General features: G+C 40.7%; 1 protein-coding gene across 4 annotated transcripts in view; it reads left to right on the top strand.

Moving 5' to 3' along the window:
* Window positions 1-15,641, top strand: part of CTNND2 (catenin delta 2) — a 794,124-nt gene that overhangs the window by 459,334 nt on the left and 319,149 nt on the right. For all 4 annotated transcript variants that reach the window (XM_075826901.1, XM_075826902.1, XM_075826899.1 and 1 more), the window contains exon 12: window positions 901-1,084. In XM_075826901.1, the coding sequence (XP_075683016.1) occupies window positions 901-1,084 (184 nt within the window). The remainder of the gene's footprint in view (window positions 1-900; window positions 1,085-15,641) is intronic.

The following is a 15,641-nucleotide window of genomic DNA, read 5'->3' as shown; positions in this document are numbered from 1 at the left end:
AGACCACATTCTGAGCCAATTTGGTCCGTCTGGCTTTAGTGCTATGCATTGTGCGACGGATCCGGCAATGCGTTGTGGTTTACTTTAAAAATGAAAACCACGTTGCAAGTGTGAACACTCTACTCAAGCAGTACATGCTAGTGAACTGGGATTTAGTAATTTTGTTCTTTAAAAAAAAAAATGTTTCGACATTGTGGTAATGCAGTCTTTTTCTGAACCCCAACTTTATATTTCCAAGTCTTGTGTTTTTTTCTCTGCCTTGCAGTATGTCACTTTTAGGCATAATTTTCTCCTTTGACTTCAATAGGAATAACGCAAATGAAAATTCTACTGCACGTATACTTTACATTTAGCTGAACTTTATTTTTTTTCCCAGAAATGTTTTAAAACTAAAATCAGAAACAAAAGGTGGTGGATTTGTCATGTTATTTTCAAGAATCACAGAATGGGAAAAGTTTATTAAAACTTAACCTTACATTTCAATACTCAGTAGTCAGGAGCCTAGTGTATCACCATAGATTATGGTTAACTAAATTCCATTATTCAGATTGGCCATATATATTTTTTTCTCACATTAGTGGATTAATTTGTCACCATTGCCCTGTTTTTTTTATTCTTTGTGCTTTCTATCATTATTTATACAATGGGCTCCTAAATGTTTTATTTATTTGAGTATTGAAATTAAAAGTTACATTTTAATAAGCTTCTCCATTGAGAAGACAGGGAAATTATTGGTTATATTTTACATTTTCAGCTTCTGTCAGTTTTGTCTGAAGGTCATTTTGTACCAAAATGCAAAGTTTCAGTTCTTTCAAAATCCTGTCAGTAATTAAAATAAGATTGTTGTATTAAAACAAAATATCTATTTCCTAACTGCTTAATATGTTTTATTACGTGTAGGAGTTTTGTGGAATCTCTCTTCTTGTGATGCCCTTAAAATGCCCATAATTCAAGATGCCCTAGCAGTGTTGACCAATGCAGTGATTATCCCGCATTCTGGGTGGGAAAACTCTATACTACAGGATGATCGCAAACTACAATTACATTCATCACAGGTGCTGCGCAATGCCACTGGATGCCTAAGGTAAGCGTTAAGATATATAAATATTTATTTTACATTTTGTACTTTTTTAATCATTACATTGAACTGAAAAGTACTGTAAATATCCTTGTCAAAATCTTTTCACATTTCCATAGTAGAACAGCACAACTTTTACCTGCAGGAGTTTACTTCCAATTAACTCCTTTTTATTTTTTTTATTTTTATTTTAAATGTGTTTATTGAAAAATATTTCAGAATCATAGACCGCATCAGGTCAATAAGAATTACGTAGTCATACATATGGCAAAAGGACACATCACAAAGGTATTTAATGTCTTCTCAGAGTAAGTCTAAACTTCATATTTAATCTGCTCCCAGAAAGCAGCTAATCTTTCCTTAGGCTGGGTTCACACGTGGCGGAATTTCACTTAAATTCCGCTGCGGACACTCCGCAGCGTTAATCCGCAGCGGAGCCGTTTCTGCATTGACTTCCACTTCTATTTAGAAGTGTTCGTTTAGACGATGCGTAACATTCCGCTGCGGAGCATAGGCTGCGGAGCGGAATTTGGTGTCCGCAGCATGCTCTGTCTGTTGCGGAGCAGTGGCGGACTCATGGCGGAATTTCTCCATTGACTTCAATGGAGATTCTAAGTTCCGCAATGAAGTCCGCAGCTGTCATGCACATGTTATGTGTGCTGCGGATGCGTCTTGCTTTTTTGCCATGACATTTCTTCATTCTGGCTGGACCTATGTATTTCTAGGTCTACAGCCAGACTGAGGAAGTCAATGGGGCTCCCGTAATGACGGGAGCGTTGCTAGGAGACGTCTGTAAATAGTCACTGTCCAGGGTGCTGAAAGAGTTAAGCGATCGGCAGTAACTGTTTCTGCACCCTGGACAGTGACTACCGATCCCAATATACAGCAACCTGTAAAAAAATATAAGTTCATACTTACCGAGAACTCCCTGCTTCTGTCTCCAGTCCGGCCTCCCAGGATGACGTTTCAGTCTAAGTGACGGCTGCAGCCAATCACAGGCCAAGCACAGGCTGCAGCGGTCACATGGACTGGCGCGTCATCCAGGGAGGTCGAGCTGGATGCCGAAAGAGGGACGCGTCACCAAGACAACGGGCGGTAAGTATGAAATTTGTTTACTTTCACTAGGGAAAGTGCTGTCCCTTCTCTCTATCCTGCACTGATAGGGAGAAGGGAAGCACTTTTCCCGCAGTCCGCAGCAGCTAGTCCGCATCAATTTACTGCACATTTTGTGCAGATCCGCAGCAGAATCTGCAACGCAGATTCTGTGCGGCATTGATGCGGACAGTTGCGGAGGAAATCCGCCACGTGTGGTCATGCCCTTAGTGGTGACAGCAATATCGTAAATCGAGTTGACAAATTATTGAGAGGATCTAGTGAATACCCAGCGTTCGTGGTGCACGCTGGTGCAAATGATGAAGTTAGATGTAAGTGGTCCTTAACCACTTGTCTACCACTGAACAAAGACGCTGGAGTACTGCTACTCCGTTAATCCTCTAGATTTAGTGGTCAATCATGAGGCAATAATTCTTTGGTATACAGAGTATACCCAAAAATTATGAAAGCAATCACTAGATCTCATTGTGAAGTCCCCTAGTGGGACAAAAAAACATTTGCACACTTTAATAAAGTTTATTATAAAACAAATATAAATGTGATTTTAGTTTTAATATATGGTATCGTTGCAATCTTAACAACCAGTTTAGTAAAGTTTACACATTATTTAAACCGCATGGTGAACTACGTAATAAATAAATGGCAAAATTGCTCTTTATTTCCATTTTCACCCACAGAAATAAAGGTTTAGCAATAATTGGTACCGGTTCTATTTAAAAAAAATGATTCATTCCTCAAATAAAGCCCACATACAGTATGGCTACATTGCCTGGAAAAAGTTTTGGCCCTTGGAATATGGCGAGATAAAAACTATTTTTTTTTTCCATGAAATTTGCTATTATTGTGCAAAGGTGGTAAAACATAAAACAAAAATACATATTTGGTATCGCTGTAATCATACCGAACCATAAAATACAGGCAACTTGTTATTTATGCCGGACAATAAATGGTGTAAATTTAACACACAAAAAACAATGGAGAAATTGCTGTTGGTAAAATGTAATCAATGAGTTATATGCACCCTGAATTGGAGCCATTGAAAAATACAACTCGCCTTGCAATTAACAAGTCCTCATACTGCTCTGTCAATTGAAAAATAAAAACGTTTCGGCTCTCTAAATGCAGCAATGCAAAAACAAAAACATTCCGTCACAACAGGCTCGGTAAAAGGAGGGTAAACCCTTCAGTAATGAAACGGTTAACCCTTTTCCGACATCTGGCGTTTTTTTTTACGGTAGAGGCCGGGAGGAAGTAAGGAGCGGGCTCACGGGCAGAGTCCACTCTATGTTGAGCGTGTCGGCTGTATGTTACAGCCGACACTTCAGTGCTGTTTAACTTCATAGATGCCACGTTTAATAACGACCATGGCATTTAAGATGTTACACACGATGGGGGGTGGTGGCCCCCACTTAGGCACTCTTATTTGAATTGGCTTTAGTACCAGTTATTAGTTTGCTTAACAAGGTTCCTGTGATGTATATGACCTATTGTGGATCTTACATTCTGACCCAGCTTTTCTGACTTTGTCTCTTGGATTCTACCTGGACCGTCTGCCTTGCGTTTTTGCACTAGTAGTTTTCCTCCTGCTATTTGACCATTGGCCCGTACCTAATTCTGCTTCTACCTTATCCTCTGGTTTTGTTGCTATCTGGAGTGATACATGGTAACGACTTCTTCTGGCTCCCGTTAATTCCTTTGCTCTTCCTGTTCTTTAACTGCCAGTCAGCAACTACTTTGGGAACTGCGACCTGGGGATTCAGTCCACATCTCGAAATGGAGGTTAAAGGGTGAAAATCAGGGATACATAGTTAAATAGTACGGTTGAAAAAAGACACATGTCCATCAAGTTCAACTAAGGGATGGGAAAAGGGAAGGTAAAAGTTTGTACACATAAGAGCTTATATTTTTTTGTTCTAGGAAATGATCTAAGACTTTTTTAAAGCCATCTACTGTCCCTCATGTGACCAGCTCCTGCGGTAGACTATTCCATAGATTCACAGATCTCACAGTAAAGATGGCTTGTCGCCTCTGCAGGTTGAACCTTTTTTTCTCCAGACGGAGGGAATGCCCCCTTGTTTTTTGAGGGGGTTTTACATGGAACACGATTTCACCATATTTTTTGTATGTGCCATTAATATATTTATATAAATTAATCTTGTCCCCTCTTAGTCATCTTTTTTTCAAGGCTAAATAGGTTTAATTCTTTTAATGTTTCCTCATAACTTAGATTCTCCATGGGCCCTTATTAGCTTCGTTGCTCTTCTTTGTATTTTTTCCAACTCCAGGGCATCCTTTTTATGAACTGGAGCCCAGAACTGAACTGCATATTCTAGATAAGGCCTCACTAACGCTTTGTAAAGTGTTAATATTATATCCTTGTCCCGCGAGTCCATGCCTCTTTTAATACACGACAATATCTTGCTGGCCTTTGAAGCAGCTGATTGACATTGCCTGTTGTTATTTAGTTTATGAATTACAAGTACACTCAGATCCTTCTCAACAAGTGAATCCTCCAGTGTAGCTCCCCCTAGGACATATGATTCATGTTGGTTGTTGGTACTCAGATGCATAACTTTACATTTATCTACATTAAACCTCATTTGCCAACTGGATGCCCAAACACTTAGTTTGTTTAATTCCGCTTGCAATTCACGAACATCTTCCATAGACTGAACTATATTACATAGCTTGGTGTCATCTGCAAAAATAGAAATAGTGCTATTAATCCCATACTCTATATCATTAACCCCTTCCCGCTCCTTGACGTACTATTACGTCATGGCAGCTGTATCGTTCGCGCTCCATGCCGTAATAGTACGTCTCGGGAGTAACGGCCGTTTCGGCCGTCCTCCCGACACATACAGGAGCTGTGACGCTGCTGTCTTGTTCAGCAGCTGTCACAGCTCCTACAGCGGGGACCGATCGCTGTGTCCCCGCTGATTAACCCCTTAAAAGCCGCGTTCTATAGAGATCGCGGCTTTTTAGGGGTTAAGCTGCCATCGCCGGCCTGCTACGCGATAGCGGCCGGCGATGGTGACTATGGCAACCGGACACCAAACAATGGCGTCCGGCTATGCCATAGACGGAAGCCTAGTGGGTCCTGACAACGTCAGGACCCACTATGCTTGCTGTTAGTGAGTAGCTGACAGTTCTAATACACTGCACTACGCATGTAGTGCAGTGTATTAGAATAGCGATCAGGGCCTCCTGCCCTCAAGTCCCCTAGTGGGACAAAGTAATAAATTTAAAAAAAAGTTAAAAAAAGATGTGTAAAAATAAGAAAATAAAAGTTTTAAAAGTAATAAAAGTAAAAGTCCCACTTTTTCCCTTATCAGTCCTTTATTATTAATAAAAATATATAAACAAACAAATAAACTATACATAATTGGTATCGCCGCGTCCGTAACGGCCTGAACTACAAAATTATTTTGTTATTTATCCCGCACGGTGAACGCCGTAAAAAAAAATATTAATAAACCGTACCACAATCACAATTGTTTGGTCACTTCACCTCCCAAAAAATGGAATAAAAAGAGATCAAAAAGTCGCATGTACCTAAAAATGGTACTGATGGAAAATACAGTTCGTTACGCAAAAAATAAGTCCTCGCACGGCTTTATTGATTGAAAAATAAAAACGTTATGGCTCTTAGAATAAGGTAACACAAAAAGTGAATGATTGTTTACAAAACGTATTTTATTGTGCAAACGCCATAAGACATAAAAAAAAACTATAAACATCTGGTATCGCCGTAATCGTATCGCCCCGCAGAATAAAGTGAATATGTCATTTATAGCGCACGGTGAACGCTGTAAAAAAAAAAGTATACAAAAACAATAGTAGAATTGCTGTTTATTAGTCACCACGCCACCTAAAAATGGAATAAAAACTGATCAAAAAGCCGCATGCACCCCATGAAAACTGCAATGGATTCCTCAAGGGGTCTAGTTTCCAAATTGGGGTCACTTTTGGGGGGTTTCCAATGTTTTGGCACCACAAGACCTCTTCAAACCGGACATGGTGCCTAATAAAAAAGAGGGCTCAAAATCCGCTAGGTGCTCCTTTGCTTCGGAGGCCGGTGCTTCAGTCCATTACCGCCCGAGGGCCACATGTGGGATATTTCTCTAAACTGCAGAATCTGGACAATACGTATTAATTTGTGTTTCTCTGATAAATCCTTTTGTGTTATAAAAAAAATGGTATAAAAAGAGTAAATTTCACCTCTACTTTGCTCTAAATTTCTGTGAAACACCTAAAGGGTTCATAAACTTTCTAAATGCTGTTGTGAATACTTTGAGGGGTCTAGTTTCTAAAATGGGGTGTTTGATAGGGGTTTCTAATATATGGGCCCCTCAAAGCAACTTCAGAAATGAACTGGAACCTAAAAAAATAAATAAATGAGGCAATACTTCGCTTCTTACATTATACTGATAATGAGCCGTGCCCACTCCGAGATGACCCCAGTTTTGACCATTTGTATAAACGGAGACCCCTATTAGACCGTTCCAGTGCCCGGTTTTCCCAAGCATACACCCCCGAGAAGTGTTTTTCTATTGATGAGTCCCTGGTACATTTTAAAGGGAGGGTTCAATTCCGCCAGTACCTGCCAGGTAAGAGGGCAAGGTATGGCGTGAAGATGTATAAGCTGTGCGAGAGTGCATCAGGGTATACCTACAGGTTTAGGATATATGAAGGAAAGGCCACCCCCAAACCAGACTGCATCCTGGAGTACAATAGGTACATGGGAGGGATGGACTTGTCAAATCAAGTCCTGAAGCCCTACAGCGCCATGCGGTGTGGTATAAGAAGCTGGCCGGGCACATCATACAGATGGCTTTGTACAATGCGTATGTGCTACGTCGATGTGCAGGCCAGAGGGGAACTTTCCTGGAATTTCAAGATCTAATCTTTAGGGACCAGGAAGGGGGGGCACCCAGTACTTCTGGAAGCGAGGCCACACGCACCGTACCAGGGCAACACTTTCCAGGAGAAGGTCCCCAAACCGGTGGAAAGGGAAAGAGTCAAAAGAGGTGCAGAGTCTGCTATAAGAGGGGGATAAGGAAGAACACAATATACCAATGTGACACGTGTCCCGAAAAACCAGGGCTCTGTATAAAAGATTGTTTTAAAATGTATCATACATCCCTTGATTTTTAATTTACCCTGATGCACTCCGCACAGCTTACCCCCCTCATCTTTCCCTTCTGAGCCCTGCCGTATGCCCAGGCAGCTGATAACAGCCACATGTAGGGTATTGTCGTACCCAGGAGAACCCACATTACAATTTAAGGGGTGTATATCTCCCGTGGCGCATGCTGGGCACACTATATTGGACACTGAAATGGCATATACATATATAAAATTGCAAATCTCACACTGCACCATCTGCTGCGCATTATCTTTTACACAGTACCTGTGGGGTCAAAATGCTCACTACACCTCTAGATGAATGTCTTAAGGGGTGTAGTTTTTAAAATGGGGTCACTTCTCGGGGGTTTCAACTGTACTGGTACCTCAGGGGCTTCTGCACACATGACTTAGCACCAGAAAAGCTCCAGTAGGCCAAATGGTGGTCCTTTCCTTCTGAGCCCTCCCATGGGCCCAAAGGGCAGTTTATCACCACAAATGGGGTATTGCCGCACTAAGGACAAATTTGGCAACAAAATGGGGTATGTTGTTCCTTGTGAAAATAAGAAATTTTGATCAAAAATGACATCTTATTGGAAAAAATATCATTTTTTTCATTTCACAGCCCAATTCAAATAGGTGCTGTGAAAAACCTGTGCGGTCAAAATGATAACAAAAACCATAAATGAATTCCTTGAGGGGTGTAGTTTCCAAAATGGGGTCACTTCTGGTGGGTTTCCATTGCTTTGATACCTCTGGGGCTCTGCAAATGCGACATGGCACCCGAAAACCAATCCAGCAAAATCTGGACTCCAACAAACACATAGCGCTCCTTTCCTTCTGAGCCCTCCCATGGGCCCAAACGGCAGTTTATCACCACAAATGGGGTATTGCCGCACTAAGGACAAATTGGGCAACAAAATGGGGTATGTTGTTCCCTGTGAAAATAAGAAAATTTGATCAAAAATGACATTTTATTGGAAAAAATATCATTTTTTTCATTTCACAGCCCAATTCAAATAGGTGCTGTGAAAAAACTGTGCGGTCAAAATGATAACAAAAACCATAAATGAATTCCTTGAGGGGTGTAATTTCCAAAATGGGGTCACTTCTGGTGGGTTTCCATTGTTTTGATACCTCAACGCCTCTTCAAACCTGGCATGCTGCCTAAAATATATTCTAATAAAAAAGAGGCCTCAAAATGCACTAGGTGCTTCTTTGCTTCTAGGGCTTGTGTTTTAGTCCACGAGCGCAGTAGGGCCACATGTGGGACATTTCTAAAAACTGCAGAATCTGGACAATACATATTTAGTAGTGTTTCTCTGGTAAAACCTTCTCTGTTACTAAAAAAAAATTGAATAAAATTGAAATTCAGCAGAAAAAATGAAATTTGCAAATTTCATTTCCAATTTGCTTTAATTCCTGTGAAATGCCTGAAGGGTTAAAAAACTTTCTATATGCTGTTTTGAATACTTTGAGGGGTCTAGTTTTTAAAATGGGGTGTTTTATGGGGGTTTCTAATACATAGGCCCCTCAAATCCACTTCAGAACTGAACTGGCACTTTCAAAAAAAGGCTTTTGAAATTTTCTTAAGAATATGAGAAATTGCTGTTTATGTTCTAAACCTTGTAACGTCCAAGAAAAATAAAATAATGTTCAAAAAACGATGCCAATCTAAAGTAGACATATGGGAAATGTGAACTAGTAACTATTTTGGGTGGTATAACCGTCTGTTTTTCAAGCAGATGCATTTAAATTCTGAAAAATTCTATTTTTTGTAAATTTTCTCTAAATTTTGCAATTTTTCACAAATAAAGACTGAATATATCGACCAAATTTTACCACGAACATGAAGCCCAAAGTGTCACGAGAAAACAATCTCAGAATCGCTTGGATAGGTTTAAGCATTCCGACGTTATTACCACATAAAGTGAAATATGTCAGATTTGAAAAATGGGCTCTGAGCCTTAAGGCCCAAACTAGGCTGCGTCCTTAAGGGGTTAATAAATAAGTTGAATAATAGTGGTCCCAGCACTGAACCCTGGGGGACACCATTCAGAGTAGGAATCGTTGACCACAACTCTCTGGATACGGTCCTTGAGCCAATTCTCAATCCAATTACAAACTATACTTTCTAAATCCTTAATTTCCCATTAGACGTCTATGAGGGACAGTGTCAAATGCCTTTGCAAAGTCCAAAAACACTATATCCACAGCGGCCCCTCTGTCTAGGCTTCTGCTCACCTTTTCATAAAAACAAATCAGGTTAGTTTGACAACTTCTGTCCTTAGTAAAACTGTGCTGGCTGTCACTTATAATACTATTTTTTGTCACATAATCCTGTATATAGTCCCTCAATAGCCCCTCAAACATTTTTCCCATGACGGATGTTAAGCTTACTGATCTATAATTACCTGTGGAAGACCTAGAGCTCTTTTTGAAAATACGCACCACATTTGCCCTGCGCCAGTCCCTTGGCACTATATCAGTCACTAGAGAATCTCTGAATATTATGAAGAGGTCGACTGAAATAACTGAACTAAGCTCTTTAAGAACTCTAGGGTGTAACGCATCTGGTCCCGGGGCCTTGTGCACATTTACTTTCTTTTATTTAGTTGGACCATATCTACATTCATCCAATTCAGTATATCAACTGATATATTAACAGCACTGGCGCCGGCTATATCAGCTGCTCTTTCTTCTGTTGTATATACAGAGCTAAAGAGCACATTTAGTAACTCTGTCTTCTCTTGATCACCTGTGACCAACTCTCCATTACCACTATCTAAGGGTCCTACATGTTCAAATTCAGATTTTTTGGGGATTTGTTTTACTATCCTTGGCCACCTGCCTTTCATTTTGTGTTTTCGCTAATTTTATAACATTTTTACAGATTTTATTATGCTCTTTATAATTTAAAAAGGCTACAGATTTACCCTCAGATTTGTATTTTTTTAAATGTCCTATTTTTGTCTTGTATTGCCCTTTTTACAGAAGGTGTAAGCCATGTGGGGTTTAATTTTAGTCGTTTATACTTGTTACCTATAGGAATAAATTTTCACTATAATTACCCAAAGTAGATTTGAAAATCTCCCATTTATCATTTGTACCATTATTTGACATTAGTTCTTCCCAGTCTATATCCTGAATTGCAGCCCTCATTCTGGGGAAATTGGCCTTCTTAAAATTAAGTGTTTTTGCCCTCCCAGCCTGTGTTTGTTTTTTACAGTATAAAGGTAAAATCTGACTATATTGTGATCACTGTTACCAAGGTTTTCACAAACACTGACATTCCCAACAAGCTCTGCATTATTAGAAATGACTAGATCCAACAGAGCTTCACCTCTAGTCGGGTCTTCCACAAACTGGCACATGAAATTTTCCTTCAACAGGTTGAGGAAATGTCTCCCCTTTGCAGTTGAAGCCGAACCATGACGCCAATTAATATCCCAGTAATTAAAATCTCCCATTATCACTACAGTACCCCCCTGTGCTGCACGCTCCATCTGTTTATATTGCTGACCTTCCATCTCCTCAGTTATATTGGGGGGTCTATAGATTATACCAAAAGTAATTTTTTCAGTGTTTACCTCCCTTTCTAGTTCCACCCACAAGTCTAGTTCCATCTAGTTCCATACCTTAGACTCCACATCACAGCTATCAGCAGGTGAGCTGAACATACTACAAACATATATTTTACATAACTTAAGAGAATTAAATATTGAGATAAAAGGTGACTCTCTAAAATTCGCACCTAGGTAGGTAGCAGCTAACAATTGCTTGAAAGAAAAATGAGGGAGAACTTTGTATTCCAAATTAGACCATAAATGATGTCTAAGGGAGTTACAACTACACTGTAATTGGGCTTAAAGGGGTTGTCCACTACCAGACAACTGATGACCTATCCACTGGATAGGTCATCAGTGTATGATCGGTACTGATCCCACACCCGGACCCCGCACCGATCAGCTGCTCTGGCTGCCTTCGGGAATCGGACGTCCATGCCGGAAGCAGATGGCTCCGGTCACGTGAGTCTGCTCCTATTCAAGTGAGTAGGAGTAGAGCTGCAGTTTTGCAGCATGGCCGTAATGCAGTGTACAAAGCCAACTACTTCCGGCTCCGTAAACTGCATACTGTGTACCGATCACCAAGAGCTTTTTACGATCTAGCTGGATTTGTGATTCCAGCTTGAGCAAAAATTGTGCATTGTCGGCATTAGGGCCGTATACATTGTATAAACTAATCTTTTCACCTGCATGTTCAAAGAGTAAGCGACCTTCTTCGTCACAGTCTTGGGACAGTACATTGACAACAAAATTTTTAAGCATCAACACCATGAACCCGCCTTCCCATCTCTAGCAGCGGAGCCAAAGTCCTCGCCCACCCAGGGTTTCTGCATGTATCTAATCTCCGATTCAGTTAGATGCATTTCCTGTAAGAGGACTAGATCTGGTCTAAACCTTTTCGAATGCCTCAATAGTTTGGTTCGTTTGTGTGGAGATCTAAGACCGTTAGCGTTCCAAGTGGCTATGTTTATATAATTGGGCTATGTAGTTGATGATCCTTATTACAAGAGAGCCATGACCAGGTCATGAGGTTGGATTCACCTTTACAGAAAAGCCATGTATGAACATTTAGAACAAAATACAAGCAAGGCAAAGAACATGAAAATAAAGTCAATACGAACAGATAAGGTAAAAAGCGCCTCCTAAGGGGAAGTGCATAAAACTGTTCCCTAATTTCATTACTGACTACACTTTTTTCTGGCATGCAAAACATTCCACTCCTCTCCCCTCCCTCCCTGATCTCTCTGATGACTCTGTGGTTTGGGGGATTCTCCTGTGCATAGAGATCTGGTGCTGTGAATGTTCTCCGATGTCGACCGACATCCGATTGGTGGTGATGTAGGGTACGCGGACTGCGTTGTGGACTTTGTCTTGCACTCCGTCATGAGCTTTGTTGACAATGTCCCATACACGAGTCCAGGAGCGCTACCTCAGCCTCATGTGCTGAAGTATAAATCTTGACCTGCACGTCTTCTTGGAACACTCATAAGGTAGCTGGATATTGTAGGGTAAATCGTTGCCATTCTTGGAATAAAGCAGTGCAGATGTTGCCAATGGATCTGCGACGTTTGGAGACATCCATCAATTAATACTCAAAAAGTAGTATCTTCATGCCCCTAATCTCCGAGGGCTTGGACCTGTAACGATATGCTTTCAAAAGGGCCACCTTGTCGTTTTATAAACAAGCAACTTCATTATGGCCTGTCTAGAGCGCGGCGGGTGATTATTATCAAGCGGCTGCTGATGTCTCGCTTCTGGTCCCACTCTATGTACCCTTTCCACCCTGCATGGGTGTTGACCCCCGGAATTTCTGGTAAGGTTCTTTCACATAAATGATGTAGGTCAGAAGGAGTGACCGATTCTTTCAGGCCCACAATTCTCAAGTTGCTCCTCCTGGAGCGATTTTCCAAGTCCTCAACCTTTTCCCCCATCTGGGCTGTGTTATTTAGGAGAGTTTTAAGCTGAGATTCTAAACGCTCGTTTTCATCTTCTAACAGCTTTATATGTTGTTCAGGCTCATTCATGCGGTTTAGGGATTTTTGCACCGTAGCTTCCAATGCGTTTTGGAGGTCTGGAGCTATGTCTCTAGCCACCTCCTGTGCCAGCTCAACATAGTCTATCAGCGCGTTGGTGGGAACAGTGTACGCAGGAACTATAGGAGGTGAGGGTATTTGTGGTGGAGCTTCCTCTTGCGTGTACAGCGGGGGAGAGAATCACCGCCATTTTCTCTCCTTGATCAACCGGCCACTCTGAATCCTCTGATGGAGCACGCGACTTCTAGGCGATGTCTAACGGAACTTGCAGAAATTACCCCATTGGAGAATAAAAGCCCTTTTACACGGGCCGATAAGCGGCCAGTGCAGTGAGCGCCGATCGACGAGACATCGTTGATCGGCGCTTGTTTGCTCCGGTCACACAGGGCTATGGATGGGGACGAGCGGTCGTTACTTCGATCGCTCGTCCCCATACATTATTATCATGTCGGCAGTGCATCTCACAGGGAGATGTGCTGCCGACAATGATAATATTTAACTTTTTTAAAACTATACGACCAGCAGATCATTGAGCGTTTTCTCAGTCATCTGCTGATCGTTCCCCTGTTTACACAGTGCAATTATCATCAACGAGCATTATATGAATGCTCGTCTGCCTGATAATCGTCCTGTGTAAAACCCCCTTTAGCTTTTGTAGACTGGGAGTAAAAAAAAGTCTTTCCGGGAGGATTACTGATAACTTATGTAGGTGCCACAGACAAAATACAACTAGGATCAAAGATAAATTCAGGTTCAGGATCTAGATTATCTGGATCAAAAGAACAAGATAAAGCATCTTCCTTCATTTTTTTTTTGTCAGCAGGACGACAGTGCAGGAAGAAGTTGAATTGTGAGAAGAACAAGGCCCAATTGTGGCCAATATAAATTGTAATGGGATGATGTTGTCCTTACAGTAAAAGTCTCTATTCCTCCGGGGCCAACTTAATAGTCAAAAGTTTGCAGTCTTCGATTAAATCATTAAGCAGGAGAGAAGGACTTAGAGAAGAATCCAAAGGAGAATGATTTCCCATGATCTTTTTTCTGACATAGAACTGCGGCTAGTCCTACAGGCGAAGCGTCCACTTCTAAGATGAATGGTTTACTTAGATCTTGTCTATGTAAAATAGAGGTTGAGGAAAAAGCCTGTTTGAGTTGAGAGTTGCTGATTTAGCTTCAGGTGTCCACTTTTTTTCATTGACCCCCTCATAGTGAGGGCTATGATTAACGTCACTAATGAAAAGAAACATGGTATGAACTGTCGATGGTATTTGTCAAATCCCAGAAAACGTTGAAGTGCATTTAAGTCTTTGGAACGTGGCCACTAAAGAACTGCAGACAACTTGCCAGGATCTTTTTCAATTATATATCCAAGGAATGGCAGACTAGATCTCTCAAACAGGCATTTTTCAAGCTTGGCATTGAGATGATTCTCTTAGACGTTGCAGAACCAGATGTACTTGTTTGCGATGGGTATAGAGATCTGGGGGGAAAAGAAGAATATCATCCAGATAAACAACAACACAGCTGTATAAAAGATCACAGAAGATATAATTTACAAGTTCTTGAAAGACCTCTACGGTCAAAAGGCATAACTAGATACTCAAAATGTCCATCTCTCTTGTTAAATGCGGTATTCCATTCATCATCCTCTCATTACGGATTAGGTTGTAATCACCCCATAAATGTAACTTGGTAAAAATTGTAGCCCCTTGAAAACCGTCAAAGATCTCAGAAATCAATGACAGTGGGTATTTGTGTTTTACTGTGTTTTCATTTAGGCTGTGGATTTAAAGTTCCGTCTTTTTTCTCAACAACGAAAAAAACTGATCCAGCTGGTGCAGAAAATTTGCGGATGAATCCCATCTCTAGGTTTTGCTAATTGTGTTGAGACATAGCTTCTCTCTCAGGGACTGACAGGGGGTATACCCTATCCCCGAAGAGGAGTAGAATTGGGTAACAAGTCAATGGCACGATTTTACGATCTAGGTGGAAGGGTCTCTGCTTAAAGTTGGCTAAATACATCTGCATAACTGGCATAAGGTTATGGTAATCCCTACAGGTAAGGTACCATAACCCGAGGCGTGGGAGGATGAATGACAGGAGTCACTTTTTTTTTTTATAATATAATTTTTTATTTTTGTTGAGTAACATCAAAATATTCCATACTACATAACAAAAAAAAACTAAGAAAATGTTCCGAGTTAACATTATATTAAACAAAGTATTATGTAGTACAGGCACTGTCCCATAAGTCAATGCTGGAAAATTAACAATCGCCCACTAAAAGCCTGGAAAATATTGGGTGGGGATCGTAGAGATAAAAAAATCAAAAAATATGAAACAGCTACTAACACTATCCCGAAAGGGATTCAAATAGATAATACTGAAAAATCAACAATCACCCACTAAAACCCTGGAAAATATCACGCGAGGGAGAGGGGGAGGAAAGAGAAAAAAAAAACAAGACACATTACTCAAACAACTACTAACTCATTTTACACCAGCTCTAAAGTCTTTTTCTGTTCGGAGGATAGTTCCACTATCCATCTGTTCTAGATGTTATAAGAAAATGTCCTTTTTACTTAGCGTCAAGTAATATGATCTTTCTAAAAGCATCACTCTATTCACCTTATGGTTCCATTCTACTTCCCGTGGGAAATCTTTTGAAATCCATTTAGAAATGATAACCAATCTTGCCAGAAGCAAAATCGTTCTAATTAGTTT

This window comes from Rhinoderma darwinii, chromosome 5, assembly GCF_050947455.1.
Source record: "Rhinoderma darwinii isolate aRhiDar2 chromosome 5, aRhiDar2.hap1, whole genome shotgun sequence".
Lineage (NCBI taxonomy): Eukaryota > Metazoa > Chordata > Amphibia > Anura > Rhinodermatidae > Rhinoderma > Rhinoderma darwinii.
This window is presented reverse-complemented; position numbering and strand designations above follow the sequence as displayed.